Source organism: Haliotis rufescens, unplaced genomic scaffold, assembly GCF_023055435.1.
Source record: "Haliotis rufescens isolate VD_foot unplaced genomic scaffold, xgHalRufe1.0.p SCAF_35, whole genome shotgun sequence".
Classification (NCBI taxonomy): domain Eukaryota; kingdom Metazoa; phylum Mollusca; class Gastropoda; order Lepetellida; family Haliotidae; genus Haliotis; species Haliotis rufescens.
This window is the reverse complement of record NW_025964057.1, coordinates 2,823,389-2,840,560: the sequence shown is the minus strand read 5'-3', so window position 1 is coordinate 2,840,560 and position 17,172 is coordinate 2,823,389. Positions and strand designations below refer to the sequence as shown.

The following is a 17,172-nucleotide window of genomic DNA, read 5'->3' as shown; positions in this document are numbered from 1 at the left end:
TATTCTACTAAGGTCTGTTCATTCCAGAGCGCTGAAAAGGGGATAGGTATGGGCTGCTAGGATCTAACAGTGGATGGGGGTGGGATGGGGGTGAATATTTTATTAAATGTGTGGTATGTAGAAGAGATATCAGGAACCATGTGATTCTTCCTCATAATATAGACTTAATGTATGATCCAACTTGAACCACAATAACTCCGAAGATTGTTTACTTTTCGTCAATTCAACTTCCCATCTTGAAAAAGGATTGAAAACTCGAAAGCTCAATGTTGCTTTCGTATACCAGGTATTGAAAAGTAAAAGTTGAAAAGAGGAATTGTCACACGATACACGGATCCTGACTTGCTTTCTTTCTGAACAGGGTGGTAGGCCCTGCTGGGATATTGATGGAAATGGCAGCCTATCACTCACTCACTCTAATGGAGAGCCTCGTGTCAACCTGTTTTCATTGTGGTGTAACCGGTCTGAGGCCGTACAAGTCACCAGCTGCTATTCGTCACAACTCTTTCCGTAACCAGTGGAATAACACGGCTAAACATGTAAATCCCCCAACTTAAATACATGTAACACATACTCCCGGACTCACGCGTCCTAATTAAGAGTTTTATAATGGGTAGTCGCCTGTGAAAAGGCCTGTTCTGTTTCCGCTTCCCGTTCCTGTTTTTTCATCATCTTCCTCCAAACGGCCCTTTTCAGGGAGACCCATCTCCCCCGAAAGATTGCTTTCATCCTTGCTTTGACTACCCTCTCCATCACCTCCCTCAAACCAAAACAAAGAACCCTCCTCCTCCTCCCTCCCGCCGCGATCTTGGAAGGGGGATGACCCCTCGGAACCGGACATGCCGCCATCTTGGAAGCGCACACGCCCCTCCCCGGAACCGGAAGTGTCGCCATCTTGGATGCGCACGCATTATCCTCAATGCCCTCTTCGCGCATGCGCAAAACCAGTTCCGGCTACCAGATCGCTGTAATATTGCTGAGTGCGGCGTTAAACAACAAACAAACAAAAGCCCTGGTATATTTCTTATTAATGTATTAAAAATGTAACATTAAATCCCTTTAGATAAAGGGAGTGACTCTTTTACCATTTGCAAGGATCTATATTAAAGCGTGCACGTTTATAGGTATTTAATCTGGACAGTAACATAGAAATGAACAATCACGAGGCAGGTAACTATATCCTGTGAAGGACGAAGTACATATACTTCCAATGTTGACATGGACACACTTATTATTCGAAACGTCAACACCAGAGATTACCCAGTCTCGATAATATGCCGAAACAGATTCCATTGGGTGTATAAGGCAAAATATAGTGATGAAAATCACTGTTAGTCAATGATGACACCAGGTGTTCGCGAAAGGGGTAAGCATGGCCTGCTCTACCGGTGTCACCCGATTCACACAATGTGCTTAAGCAACATATACAAAGGGGTAACTTATATTCAATATTTCTAAATGAATCATCGGTGAAATAAACACGGGATAATACTGATAACCTTACAAAATGTGTATTGGATAGGAGGGTTGTAATGTTCGATATGAGTGAGTGAGTATGGTTTTACGCCGCCTTTAGCAATATTTCAGCAACATCACGGCGGGGGACACCAGAAATTGGTTTCACACATTTTACCCATGTGGGGAATCGAACCCGGATCTTCGGCGAGACGAGCGAACGCTTTAACCACTTGACTACCCGACCGCTCCTGTTCGATATGAAGTAAAGCATCTCTGTTAATAATTTCAACGTATAACAAGTTGTCAACGCTATGATATGTTAATAAAGGAAGACAGGCAAAGGGTACAACACTTCTATTTCCGTTTGAAGGTCGGTAAGGGGAGAGACCATGAAATATATAAAAAATATAGTCTATGGTGAGAGCTACCAAGAACGCACTGTTTTGTAGGATCTGAGATTTAAAAAATTGGAGAAAGCTAAGTTCGATCTCAATTCACAATACTGCGGTTGGGTGGATGACAATAGAATCGAACACCCCATCCAAACAACGACAGAATGCTTTGGGTGAAAGAAAGGCAAGAAGCTACGGGATTCCATGAGGGCAACCAGAGGGTCTTGCTCATGAGTTTGAATCTCCCTAGTTTATCTCTTGAGAGTTCAAAATGACATGCAGAGCGAGAAGAAATCCGTTTACATATCAAGGGTCTCTGTGTGAAATAGTTTCTAGTCACTGTATTCTGTATCTCTACTGGAGGCGTCTGTCCACCTTCGTTCACCAGTATGTTATTATACGCCATGTTGTTAATCACGTTACCAAACGACATGACTCTCCCTGTCGCTTCTAGGGCATATTTCGCCCTATATTTCTAAAATACGAGAATCTCGAGACCCACAAACCAATACACGTATGATAAATTCTTATCAAAACTTAAACCGGGGTCAAGAGGTTACCCCGCTTCCAATGGCCCTCCTGCCACTCGTTATAATGACAAATTAGTGCATGGATAATTATCAATTAACCGACATAGATGACATGAGAGACGTGTCCCTGCTTGTACATCATTGAGATAAGTAATGAACTGGCGGAGGGTTATCGTGTTCTCAACATACAAGCACGACCACTCAAGGTCAACATGAATCAGAGAGTCCGCCATGTTGATAGAGAAACACGTGACCTATGACATGTTGCGCCACCTGGTGTGATCATCAGAACTAATGGGGAGAGTATGGGCGATGCAGCGGGAAGCTGTGTGTCATGTTGATGTAGCTGGAAGAGACATGACTCCATCAGAACAGCCCCATCACTACCCCCCCCCCCCCCCCCCCCCCCCCCTCCCCTCTCCGCTCAGCCCCGCCCCTCCCCTCCCCTCCTCTCGCGGCAGTTGCAAGACATGGCAGTTGGGAATCATTGTCGACTGGCTGTGAGTGAATGACTAGAACGATGATACTTAGTGTAGCGTGTGGAGATAGTGAATATGATGAGATATGGTGAGTTAGTACATGAGATAGTGTGTGATTAGGTGAGTAAATGAGGTAGAAATCGGGAATATGTGAGAACACAGGAATAATTAGTTTAAAAAATATATAATAAAATACCTATGTATCTTGTCTGTCATGCAGACCCTGAAACAAATATATCCAAGTCTATAAAGCAGTATCTAAAATGAAGAGAGTCTCCAGGCTCCTTTTATTATGTTTCGTAACTGTAATTTAACAACTGCTTTTATCTGTAAAATATGTTCATTTCAGAGACTAGATCTTAGCCTACCATGTATCCTACAAGGCTCAAGCCGAGCCTCGTAGGATACATGGGTCAATATTAATTTTTTTTTTTCAAAGCTAAGTATTCATGTGGTGAAAGTGAATAAACGGTAATGATTACATCGTTCGTTCGTTCGTTCGCCAACAGAGGATTCCGAGGAACCATACCCAATTAAAGTATATAACCGCGAAGAGTCAGAATAAATCCCCAGTATGTCATGCGCGTCCTAACTTAAGCCAACTGAGGAGGATTGGGTGTCATCGTGCGCCGCTGGGAACCTGCTCAAACACTGGCCTGGCGGATCTATTTATAGCCGCCGTGTCATAGCTGAAATATTGCAGAGTGCAGCATTCACTCTGTCACCAATATGATGTCATACTACATGTGCAATACAACAGTTTACCAATGGCCAGACCCGAGTTAGGATTAATCTCAGGAGACTAAAGGGATCAGGTGCATGGTCAGGCTCGCTGACTTGGTTGATGAATGTCATCGTATCCCAATTGTACGGATCGATGCTCGTGATATCAATCACTGGATTGTCTGGTCCAGACTCGATTATTTACAGACCTTCGTCATATAGCTCGGATAGTGCTGAGTGCGGCGTTAACAAACAAACAAACAAACAAACAAACCAATGGCAAATGTCGTCTAGGTATCCGCGTCTCTCGCTATCTCCCGCTTCTTGTTGGGTCACAGGGCTGTGCAGGGAAATAATTACCCGCAAAAACTCAAGAAACTGTTAACATGATGTTTATAGAGTTTATCGCCTGCAGCTATATCTCCTGTATTCAGCTTCTCGTGTGGATGTTCTCCCGGCGTTAAACTTGCACAAGTCTCTAAGGCAATAATTATTAGTATAAATGATAATTTCTAGATTATGTAAGTAATAAGAACAAGTTGTCCCTGTAAGAGACTGGAGTCTGTACTGTCCACATATCTAGACTTGCCTATTGAGAAGATAGAATTACTACACATCCATGGATATTTCTTTCAGTACAGCATTGTAGCAAGGTTATGTTTGGTACGGCAGACAACACTGTTATCAGCTCACGTGGAATGAACACACACTGTATGGAAACAAATCGCGGCTTTGCTGGAATTGCAGCGACGGTGTTGATAATGTATGGTTACTTTTTGCGTGTTTGTTTAAATGCTCTGTGTGGAATGCGAGTTCTCCGAGGACGGAAATATTGTATGGCCTCCGATGTAGCCAAGTTATCACATTAACGGGATCGGGTGGTCAGGCTCGCTGACTTGGTTCATGCATGTCATCGTATCCCAATTGCGTGGATCGATGCTGTCCATCACTGGTCAATACTCGATTATTGACAGATCGCCGTCATATAGCTGGAATGGCGCTGAGTGCGGCGTTAAACAACAAATAAACAAAATGTTATTTGGGTGTCTAGTTATTTCGATGTATAGTTTTCACGCAGTAGGGAAGAGAACGTCACATGTCTCACACGTCATCACGGCAGAGCGAGGAAGAGTGTGGATTGTTTTGGTCGGCGGGTTTGTTTTAATGTATGGGTATCAAGGCACTTCAAGCACTTCCATTGTCCGTACATTGCATTGCCACTGGAGGCCGCTGCATGTGTGGCGAGCAACTGATGCCGTGCGTGACGTTGTGTGTGTAAAGTAACGTATGTCTTGTGTGGCGTTGTTTGTGTCACTTGACTTGTGTCATGTGTGACGTTGTCTGTGTGTCACGTGACCTGTATCGTATGTGACGTTGTCAGTGTCACGTGACTTCTGTTGTGTTTGACGTTGTCTGTGTCAAGTGACTTATGTTGTGTGTGAAGGTTGCCTGTGTGTCACGTGACTTGTGACGTCTGTGTGTCACGTGACTTGTGTCGTATGTGACGTTTGGATGAAGTGACGTGTGTCGTACATGCCGTTGTGTGTGTCCAGTGACATGTGTCGTATGTGACGTCTGTTTGTTAAGTGATTTGTGTCGTATATGACGTTGTCTGTGTCAGGTGTCTTGTGTCGTATATGACGCTGTCTGTGTCAGGTGTCTTGTGTCGTATATGACGCTGTCGGTGTTTCAATTGACTTGTGTCGTGTGTGAAGTTGTCTGTCAAGTAACTTGTGTCGTGTGTGACATTGTCTGTGTGTCAAGTGGTGTATGTCGTATGTGACGTTTGTATCAAAAGACGTGTGTCGTACATGACGTTGTGTGTGTCCAGTGACTTGTGTCGTATGTGACGTCTGTTTGTCATATAGCTGGAATATTGCTGAGTGCGGCGTTAAACAACAAACAAACAAACAAAAAACCAATGTCCCAAAAAGGTTTCAATGTTAATATGAATTCAACACTGTGTGAACCGAGATATAATTGATATTCTGAAACAGTATTGCCTACTATTAGAATAATAATAATGCTACAATAATGACCACTATTGTCATCCTTAACCCCGATTTACCATCAAATAAACAGTTTGGCATCACTGGTTTCAGCAGTCAGATTTTGACATCTGACACTTCCTGGGCCCTATTGACAAACAGTGGTCCACACTGACCAATCATATTGACCGTTATAATCAATTCGGCTGGTCCGCTTTGACCAATCAGATTAGCCAAATCGGCAGGTCTGTGTTCTTCTCAGAGTCTGGGGTCGAACAAGGGAACGTTTAAGTCTAGACAACGTAATTCCGGAAATAAACCGACTGTGACCAATTGGGAGTGAGAAAATGGTGTTCAACGCCGTTGTCAGTAATCCAATCAGGACCAGGCAGGCAAACATGAGACGCACGATCACCGATCCACCGGGTAACGATGACGTGCAGTCAGAGCAGTCACAAAGTTGTCTCTTATAACGAACATGATATCCTATCCTGACCGGATATCCAGAGGGTCTGTGACCAATTGTGTTAAACTAGACCGAAAATGTACATCAGTCCAGACATTATAAACTCAGGGAAATATCTGACACATCACTGGACTGTCAAGACAGATTCATAAGAAATCAAACCCTCTATAAAGAGGTATCAACTAGCTGATCAAACAATGCAAGAAATAATAAATTTGCCTGCTTCCAACACTGGCACACCTGGCATTAAATATCAGATACAGAACAAAACAAAATGTGTATTTTATCATTTTATTTGGCTACTCTAAAACTGTCTTCCTGCCTGTACAGCTCATCGCTAAAACCCGCCCTGCTGAACGGCGGTAACGTCACTAGCGTCATCAACGTCATTTAGTACCTTTCCCAACGTAAAAATGTTTTGAATTCAGTATGAAGACGCAACGAACAATGTTCCTTATGACCTTTCACAAAGTAAAAATGTTTTGAATTCAGTATGGAAACAAAATGCACAATGTTCCTAAGTGACGTTTATGACGAATATGACGAGTGTGGCGTGACGTTCACCGCCGTCTCAGCAGGCCTGGCGTTAGACTTGCTACAAGGCACTTACAGCAATGAACATGCAATGACATTCGTCACACCACCGTGCGATCATCATATCTCTGACCAAGAAACTACTAGTCATGTTTTGGTTATTGTAATTTAGGCTAAGAATTGTATTAAATGCTTGATGACTTGTATTAAAATAAAAAAAATTAAATATTGCCGCAACAAGATCCCAAAATGTTCAAAATATTGAATAAGTCAATGTTATTATCATGACCCTAATCAGAGATATAGAAACGTACGGAAATTGACGAAGTTTCCCGAGTATGAGTGATTATCTATGTACAGAGTATGAGATCTGCGCCATTTTGAAATCTGTTTCACAACTGAAGTTCCTCTTCACCCGTATCATAAATATCTAAATGAGAAGTTTTAAGTCACAAATGCCATTTAACTGCCATTAATACTGAGGAACACAACATTTTCCGTTATACACTGCAGATATCCCCACCCGCCCTGATATTAAAGACTATGCGATACGATTTACGATGTTTAAATGATGTAGCACCGAGAGGGAGTCGGACAAAGCTGGCTGGTTTGAGCAAAGGTTTCTCTATGACGAGTATGGGCTATATAACTGATGGTTAATAAGCGTAATCTATACTCTAAATACGCACGTGTCTTAATTTAATATATAAATAATAATTACAAAAGTTAAACAGTACTCCATAATGTTCCATATCATCACAGTGAGGTCTATGCTTCTACTATACAGCATATATCATGCCAGTGGTTCTTTATTGCACGCCGCGCATACGCGCAGCCTGTATTTCGTGCGGCGATCAGATACGACTGTAGCACTTATTGACATGGCTAGATACTCACATCATTATCAGCATCACCTGCTTGACGGACGGTAAACAATAATTAGTACAATATCAATAGAATATGTAACCTAGCTACGAGATTATAAAAATACAAAATTAGTTCAATATGAAAGGAAATAAAAATCATTAATGTTTCATAAATGCATTAAAATACTTGACGGTTGCGTGTAGAAGGAGCGGTTGAGTTGAGTAGATGTCAGTTGATCACATGCCATGAGCTGATGTACTTTACACTTTACATTTTACACTTTACACGCCAACGTTCGTTCATTATGGTCATGATTGTTCTAATGTTTGTTGTTACCATGGCAACCAAAATGCCACATATCCAATTCCTTGGAGGCACTTTAATACTGGAGCATTAATCTTGGTCATCACACCTAAAACATCGACTCAGGGTATCCTTGTTGATGACGTTTTTGACGTCCATGACACTGGTCATATTCTCTGTCTACTTGACGTGAAGAGCTGCAGTTTATGTTTTTTCTCTAGTTCCTGTCAGAACAGAGCCACGCGCCTGTTTTACACGTCAATGTCAACGTCTCAGCACGTGTTCTCCTTGAATCGACGTCAGCAGGTGCACGGTAAACTCTCGCCCGCTTACCTTTCATCTCTGCCTTGGGTGTCCGAGTCAAGACAAGAGAACAAGCCAACAAGTATTACGATACAAATAGCGGAAACAAGAGTATTGTTATTTGTCACAAATTGCTCACGCAGTCACACATTAAGTCCAAACCGAGTACTAGCTCTGTAGTACGTTCCTGCCGTAATCCCAGCCATGACGGAATCACCCGGATGTACCCAATGGTTCAACCGGTTCTTCCCTTCTCTGTGAGCCAGCTGCCTTGAAAGAATACGTCATTGTCTTTGGCATGGTTATTAACAACGTTCAAAGATACAGTCACGTGACAATCGTCACAAAAGCGTCGTCACGTTTGTCATCACACACGTCACATGATCCCCGTGCCACGTGACAGCTCAAGGCATCTTCTCCTTCTGGTAGGCTTGGTACCAGATCTTGGAGAGGCAGATAGCGGAGTGGAAGCGGAAGAAGATGTAGAGGGGCACACACAGATGCAGCATGATGTTCCAGCTGAGGATGCCGTAGAAGTCCTGATGGAAGGGGATCACCGTCGTCTTCTTGTTCTCGAACATACCTACTACCCACAACGCCAAGTTGCAGACCAAGGTGAAGGTCACGATGGCGCGACCGGGCTTCCTGTCAATCTGGCTGTCGTTCTCCGAACACCTGCACAGGCCGTCGAGGATGAAGACTGTCTGCATGGTGCTTTGTATCAGTCCCAGGGTGATGACAACAAGGGAGAGAATGCTGGAGAGGCTCTGGATGTTGACGGTGGACGCCGCCGAGATGAGCATGAAGCTCAAGTAGATGTAAGCGCCCCCTACCGCCACTGCCAGGAGGATCGAATCCAAGGACAGGAAGTAGTTTTCCATGAACTTGAGCTGAGTGAGCCGGATGTGCCCGATGACGATGCAGACACCCGTGATGCTGAGGAGGGCAAGCTCCATCACGAAGAACACATTGATGGCTGTTTCAGGGTCTTTCAAACGAGCCTCAAACACAAAGAATGTTGCTATGGAGATGAGAGTGACGACGGCGATGAGGAGGCCTGAGAAGAGCCCCTTGTTGGCTTTCTCGCAGTCCATGCTGGCGGCGCCGTGGGGAGCCGAGCTGGTGAGAGAGGTGTGACTTGGCCATCGCTGCTTCACCTTCACCCCCACGTGCTGGTACATGCGGTAGATGATGCCGGCGGCGATGATACTGTACATGATGGTGCAGGGGAAGAGGTAGGGGGATGCCGTCCTCGCCACCGTTTCCTCCTCGTAGCAGCTTCGCGTCAGATAGATGGAGCTGTCTGTAAGGCGAGATACATATATGAACGACAGCTTAGTCACTTCCGGGGATAACAGTGAATTACTTATGAAGTAAGTGAGTGAGAACGTTTGTTTAGCGCCGCTTTGAACAATATTTCAGTTATAACATGGCGTGTCTGCTTGCTAATGGGGAGGGGAAATGGGGTTTAACGTCGCATTCAAGATTATTGCACATATATAACGACGTGCATACACGTGTGTGGCTGTTTGTACTAGTCCGGACTGATGCCGATTTTATAGTGCTAGCCCACTGGGATGCCATGCCCCAGTTTAACATAATAACAGAATAACCCTCTCAGACACAGTATAGTGACTCCAAGCCGACCAGTCGGACGCTCTACCACTAGACCACGGAAGCGGTCGCTTACTATTGGAGGGAGCCTGAAGTCATGCATGTCTTAGTTACTTGTCGTATTAGTTGTTTAAGATATTACTTTATTAAGTCGTTCCAATCAGATAGTTTAATAACATTATATTTATTCATTTTTAAATCTGTTACTTGGCACAATAATATGGTCAGTGTGATTCAGCGTCGGATATGATGCAATTGACTTACGATTTTGTCTGACCCTTGCGAAAAAGTCTTGCTGTCGGGAATCCTCGGCCGTTTCCGTGACTGCCGTGACAGCCCATACACAGATGTTGGTTGCTAGGAGATGCATGAGCCCAAACCTCACCGCAGGTTTACACTTGTCAATCACCAGCTGAAATATACACAAAACTGGTCTTACTGAACTGCACCATAGCGCATTGCAGTGTAACGTGACGTTTCGATGGTACTTCTCGTCCATTCATTGGGTGAAACCATACAAATAAACAATTCCTAATGCTCGGCAGAAATATACCTGTAGATCTGTTGTTAGATGTTTAACGCAGCACTCAGAAATATTTCAGCTATATGACAGCGGTCGGTAGAGAGTTTCGACCAAACAATCCAGTGATTGACATCATGAGCATCAATCTCTTGCGAGTACGACAATCATGGGTCGCTGAAGACTAATTCTAACTCGGTAGATAAATAATAATCATCTGCACAACTGTACCATCGACCATGCATATGTTCTTTGTAAATACATCTTATTAATAGCTGTACTCTGTGCCACCTTAATCTGGTCTTGTATATTTGTATGTTTGTTTAACGCCGCACACAGCAATATACCAGCTATATGACGGCGGTCTGTAAATAATCGAGTCTCGATCAGACAATCCAGTGATTGCCATCATGAGTATCGATCCACGCAATTGGGATACGATGGCATGCATCAACTAAGTCAGCTAGCCTGACCATCCGATCCCGTTAGTCGCCTCATACGACAAGCATAGTCGCATGGATTGCTCAAGACCTGTTTTTTACCCGGATCTTCACGGGTCCTTAATCTGACTTAACGTATTTACTTGATAGTACTTGATCATTGCCCTGTCTACGTACCACAAGATTAAACCGGTCTTATTAAAATGCATTTAACGGCACATTTGGATTGAGTATTGTTTCCTGTTAAGTAATGAGCGCCGTGGCAAGTCTAGCCGTGTTAGGGTAAACACTTAGTGGAATAAGGGTCTCTGAAATCCTCAAAGTGAGGAACAGCTAACTGCATTCCAGTCCCCCCAAAACTCCCGCTATCAGCAGGGGTCCTCTTGCCAGCTTCCCCGGTGTGTCACATCTGATTAATGACCACAAGCTCTTCTGTAGCAGACGACATGTATGTGAGTCCAGAAAATAATTGTCTTCTTTTAAAATATTGATATTTGGTTATTTTAAACTACTTTCGAAACATTTAAATGTTCTGCAGATTAAAAGAAAGTTTATTGGTCAACTTGTAGACAACCCATTTAAATTTAAATTTATTGTGCGTAACATAATGGCTTTATTAATGCTTTCAAAAGCAGGCAAGACATATTACAAAGTATAACTCTTTTGCCATGAAACATTTATCTAGTCAGTTGTGTACGAAAACATCAAAAGTACAGTAGACATTGATGAATAATTAAAACAAATGTTCATAATTAACAAATCAAGTGGGTTTTTTACATGAAGCAGAAACAGTATTTACTTACTGGATTCAACATTTGACATAATAAGAAATATCTTTCAAGAGCTATAAGCGTGTTCATAAACCTGCAGGTGCAATGGACATCAAGTTACTGCCCAGTACTGGAATTGGTGCACGTGGTCTTCTGGTTACATTCATGTAGATACGAGAAGTTAAGTTAAAACAAACTATATAGAAATAGTTTCATCTTGGTTTTCCTTTCATGTAAATACCATAGTCACCCCTATTTGTTCTAACTTTGATGGCAAAGAGTATTTAAAACATAAGTAAGTACAAAGTAACAAATGTCATATTTGGGATAAAACTTTTATCTGTAAAGTGCAAACCCTAGTAATCATTGTTGGAGTTGAGTCCCATCTGGGACGAAAATGGAAGTTTGACAAATGGTACTCACAAGCTTCGTGTACCACTCTGACAAGTGTAAACCCACTAATTATAAAGTTTAAAATTTTACCCATCATATTATTCTCAAAAAGGTTTGAGGAACCATTTTACATTGCTACGTTAGATTTTGAGGAGGTTATTGAGGCATATAATATATCCTTTTAATAACTGAAGTGGTAGTCAAACATAACAAATGTTATATATTTTGGATAACACTTTCTTTGCAAAGTACAGTTTCTCCAGACTGAGGCACCAATCGCCAGCACACAAAGTCAGCGCTCTAATCCACTCAGCCACCGAGGCTTCCACAAAAATGAAAGTCCGACAACTGGTAGTCTAGATCACGTACTTTGAGTACCCCTCTGACAAGTGTAAATTGGCACTGTTCCCATGGCCGAAAGCTATGAATACACAATGCCATTAAGAAAGTGGTCAAATGTAACAAATGTTATATTTTGGATAACACTTTCTTTGCAAAGTACAGATTCTCGTACTTTTTCGGGTTGAGTCCCGTCCAGGATTCGAACCCACACTGCCAGAGTGAGGCACCTAATCGCCAGCACACAAAGTCAGCGATCTAACCCATTCAGCCACCGAGGCTTAAACAAAATTGAAAGTCCGACAAGTGGCCATGGGAGCCCTGCCAAATATACACTTGTCAGAGGGGTACACAAAGTATGTGATCTTGACTACCAGTGTTATCCCAAATATACTATTTGTTACATTTGACCACTTTCTAAATGGCATTGTGTGTACATGGCAGTCAAACAGTTTTGAACATTATTTGTTGTGGCGAACATATTGTAAATTTGCTCCAGTATAAATCCATTTTTCAATTTTTCACTGAAAGAGCAAGTTGAACAGAATACTATTAAAACACTAGTCTGCCTCACAGAATCTCAAGCTTTTTAGTTTCCTTTCTGCCTTCCCCTTACTGAAATGGTATAGCCCTAAAACATGAAGCAAGTATAAAATTTTCTAAAAGCTGAATCTCTCATCTCTGTGTGGCTCTTTTTCAATTTATTGGCGATATTGGTTTTTATTAAAATTATATAGACTAAGGGTTAGTCTACTAACATACCTATGAGTATGAGCCTAATCCAAAACTACCATCATTAGTAATGGCTAATGAATTGCCTAATTGGGTTTAAACCCGATAAACATAAAAACTTACCTAATTGAACATGATTTATATATTGGTCAAGGGATGTCAGTTTCCAGTGAATAGACACTTTATTGTAATTATTACCTCCAAAACGTTTTTCAAAGAGTTGATTTGGTCACTGTAGTTTCACTGTTTTGTCTTGGAGTCTTATGTTTCAATTCTTGAGTGTCAAGCTGATCCACGCCATCAGTGCCCTAAAGTAAACAAACTGGGACCAGCTTGACCGTGCCTGCTTCACTGGAGCAGGGGAACAACTGATAAGATCATGGCTAAAGAGTATCAGATTCAGTGAGAGGGGGGATGCTGACAGGGAGAGTTTGGGCTTATGCCACTAAGTGTAAAGCGGAAACGAGGCATCACGTGACATTCCCATAGTATATGAAGTCATATCGCCTGATGTAATTGTGATTGACTGAAATCTATTTATTTAAACAAGTCTCGTCTGTCAAACAGTTTATGTTCCAACTGAGAACAAAATATTGCAATAACACGGCACACCGTGCGGGAATATACAAATCCTACCCGTTGCGTGGATTCACTGCAGATACAGACGAATGTACTTCCGAAAGAAATAAACTTGCAGATAAGACCATCTTGGATCAACGGTACTCAGACATTTTAACGCATACTCATATTAGGTTTTGTCTTTTGATGTTACATTGACGCGACAACATTAAACATCATGTAATTCATCTTCATCGTTATGAGCGCTTCCGTTAGCCATCACTTTTGATCTGAAAGTGCTTGGATTATGTGAAAGTACATATATTTGTTCATCTAACGATTTAATTTCTCGAAACTGATTTCATGGCCATACACCTACATGTATTCATTTTTATCATTACTCATTAAAGAATCCAGCTATATGATTGGCCAGTCGCCGATCTGTACATACAAGTCGGCTGGCAAGCATAGACGAATGACATGACGTCAAAGTGTTTGATATGACGTCACGAGTGTGTCGTGTCACAATGCACCCTGTTTGCATTTCGGGCTACATCAGGTCGATGGCGGTCGGAAGATATATAGAGAATCTCACCCGAGTGTCTTTTGATATCAAATATATCAACACTTGTTGATAAAAGTGGAAAAGTTGATTTTTTCCATATACAGCGTAGATATCGCTTGATCTCACCCAAGCATTGACCGCCATCGACCTCCATGGAATCACACAGGGCGCCCCGTGGCCCCTTCAGAAGAGGAGGGGTAGGTGTACAGTTACCTTGTGGTTCTTGAAGAGGAAGAACGTCTGGACGAAGGTGAAGATGAGGTGGAGAACATACACAAGGGTGAAGATCTTACTCTCGCACGTCTCCGTGTTGTCGGTCTCGAAGTAGGACGAGATGTGGAAACCGTCAAGGGTGACGCTCCCAATGCTGAACGCTGCAAAACACATATAATGCAATGTTCACAACATTAGGTAGGCTGCCATGTATACAATAACTGAAATACCACAGGGGTACTACGAACTGTTTCTAGCTGCGTTCACACTTTCATTGTCTTGTTACTGGCACTGAAGTATTAGGCGATACCCGTCATCCAAACACGATTACAAATGGATGCAGATGTTTCCCTCAGATTTGACATGGATTAACCAGGGTATCTATGAATTATGACAAAAGAAAAAAATCATAACAAACATATTCAGAATACTTGAAGTATCACTTTTGTATATCGCACATCTCTACTCACCTAGGGCCCCAAGTCGGAGGTAAAAGTTGATTCCCTCTCCGACATGCGCAACTTCCCCATCCGCCGGAAGTGCGAGCTGACTGCGCATGGAGGCGTTGCTGGCGGTTGATATCTGATCCAGAGCTTCCTTGCGGGTCTCCTTCTCCAGGATGCTGTCGTCATCGTTGGACCTGCGGGTTGGGGACGGCGACTGCTGGATGTTCTCAGTGCTGCGCCGGATCACCACCTTGATGTTGTGGTCGAAGAAGTTCTGGCGCACCTTGACGCCTCGGAGGATGCCGATTTGGAGATAGAGGAGGACGATTAGGGAGCCAGCGTACAGGTAGACCAGGAACACCTTGAGAAGGGAGGAATGCAGGTGTAAGGAGATGTATTACGTTATACCACTGTGGCATCATTACAGACAAGTACAATGCAGTATGTACTATCTTACCTTACACATGAATGTCGGATTCTGATTGGCTGAGACCCATTCTATCATTATCAATGCACCCCACTGACATGTAGCTTACATTTCAAATTGCCGAACTGATGGCATGTAACATTTGCAGCATACGAAACGCAATTTTATATCTCGAATTAATTATGTAAGACGCCATTCTCGATATAGACTATATTTCCCGAATAAAATGGATCTAGGGGAAATAACTCCAGTTTGTTTTCTGTTTTCGCTTCGGTGTATGTGAAAAATGAACGAGGTGAAAAATGCCGAACTGTGGTATTCTTACCGATTAGGACCTGAGGAGTTGTACATAAGAAATATTTATAATATAATTAGGCTTGCTGTAGGATAAATCCGTTGTGCACCGGTCCCACGGGTGTCGTGGGTTGATGTAGGGCCTACATTGGTTTACGTAAGATAACGTAACGTCTACCAAGTCCCCCTCGAGGCCGATGGACAACCTATAATATTACAACTTTGGCGACAAATATGATGACAAAAGAAAGATCCGGACTAGCCTTATATTATTGTGAACTAAACGTACAGACGCAGTCTAAAGTTACTATTCTGAGAATTTATGATATATTATTTTTTTAAACGCGCGTTCCCGAGCACCCGGAGTCATCACTGATTTCCATGCAACTAATTGTCACCGCTGGCTTGCCTATTACGCCCACAGAATCTGTGTCGGACTGGATGTATGCATTGACAATTTTTGTTTTCTTGAACTGGGTCGATGTTCTCTGTTGGTGGACTGTAGTACCCGAGTTTCATCATAAGCTCAGTGGCATTTATCAACTACAAAAGAAATGTTTGGGCCGAGACATTAAAACTGCAACCACTGTGTTACTAACCGAATATATTTCTTAGACGTTTCTTTACTTATGAGCAGCAGAAGCTCTGCACAAGTTTCATGTCCGTTTTATTAGTTTCAACAAAATCAGTAGAAATTATATTTTGTGAAAACAGATGCTTCTTTTAGCTCTCTTGAAGATAAACTGTCAAAACTTTAGACGTATTTGTAGAAGTGCTTTTGTTCGTATCTGACTGTTAGGATTACACCCCATCAAAAGACCAAAACTTACTTCCTGTAATATACTCACAGAAGATATATGTACATGATTTAACTATGCATTCTCATTTTAAATCATGACAAGAGTTTGTAGATAATTTAAACCACAATCAAATGTTACTCCCCCCTCAATAAACAAACATATGTTGGGTCATGGTAATGATACCCCAGCTGCTGTTATAATTTGTATTGGCAGCACTCTGTTTATTTAAATAGATATAATCAACTTACTTAATTAAGGGAATATATAAAACGTATATACACTCCCTGTTAAAACATATAGACTCCCTGTTAAAACCTATATACCCTGCCAAACTGCCTATGATACTATGTTAGCGTCTCTCAGACAAGACAGCAGTATGTTAACGATCCGCTCTGTCAGGACGTGTGGTCTGCACAGTATCTACACACTGGTGGCGCTTCATTAGCCTTCCACTGAAGGGTGGCAGTCTGCAGGTAATGAAGACCTCTTGTCCGCCATATAGTGGATTCAGAATGTTCTCTAGCATCAATTACTTAGGCAAACGGCGTTCCATGACTTCTGTGATCCTCTGGCCAGCCTGCCATGCTATATGGACGCCTCTGTTTATGTGGCCGAATTCCTCAATGTCCAGGCACGTGAACCACTGCAGTAAATTACCCCATTCCACTGAACGACCATTGTTTTATGTCGGCCATTGTCGGAGGTCATATCGAGGTCAGTGAGTGAGTGATTTAGGGAGCAAGAATCAAGAATCAAGAACTTTTATTGTGCAGAACACCCTCGCGGGGCAGGGTACAAACTATCTACATATGGACGTAAATAAAACTATAAACAAGAGCTGCCCCCTACCCCTCCCTATTGAAATCTCGCTAACAGACTGGGAGCACACAGTTCAAATAGTTTGTTTGTTTGTTGTTTAACGCCGCACTCATCAATATTTCAGCTATAAGACGGCGGGTCTGTAAATAATCGAGTCTGAACCAGACAATCCGGTGACTGATATCATGAGAAGGCAGAT

The 17,172-nt window shown here is 42.4% G+C and overlaps 1 protein-coding gene across 4 annotated transcripts in view; it reads right to left on the bottom strand.

The window, feature by feature from the left end:
- Positions 1-8,420: 8,420 nt before the first annotated feature.
- LOC124134439 (proton channel OtopLc-like) overlaps positions 8,421-17,172 on the bottom strand; it is a 68,509-nt gene continuing 59,757 nt past the window's right edge. For all 4 annotated transcript variants that reach the window (XM_046499247.2, XM_046499246.2, XM_046499248.2 and 1 more), the window contains 4 exons: positions 14,658-14,994; positions 14,188-14,348; positions 9,922-10,069; positions 8,421-9,346 (listed from right to left, as the gene is read on the bottom strand). In XM_046499247.2, the coding sequence (XP_046355203.1) occupies positions 8,448-9,346; positions 9,922-10,069; positions 14,188-14,348; positions 14,658-14,994 (1,545 nt within the window). In that variant the 3' untranslated portion in view covers positions 8,421-8,447. The remainder of the gene's footprint in view (positions 9,347-9,921; positions 10,070-14,187; positions 14,349-14,657; positions 14,995-17,172) is intronic.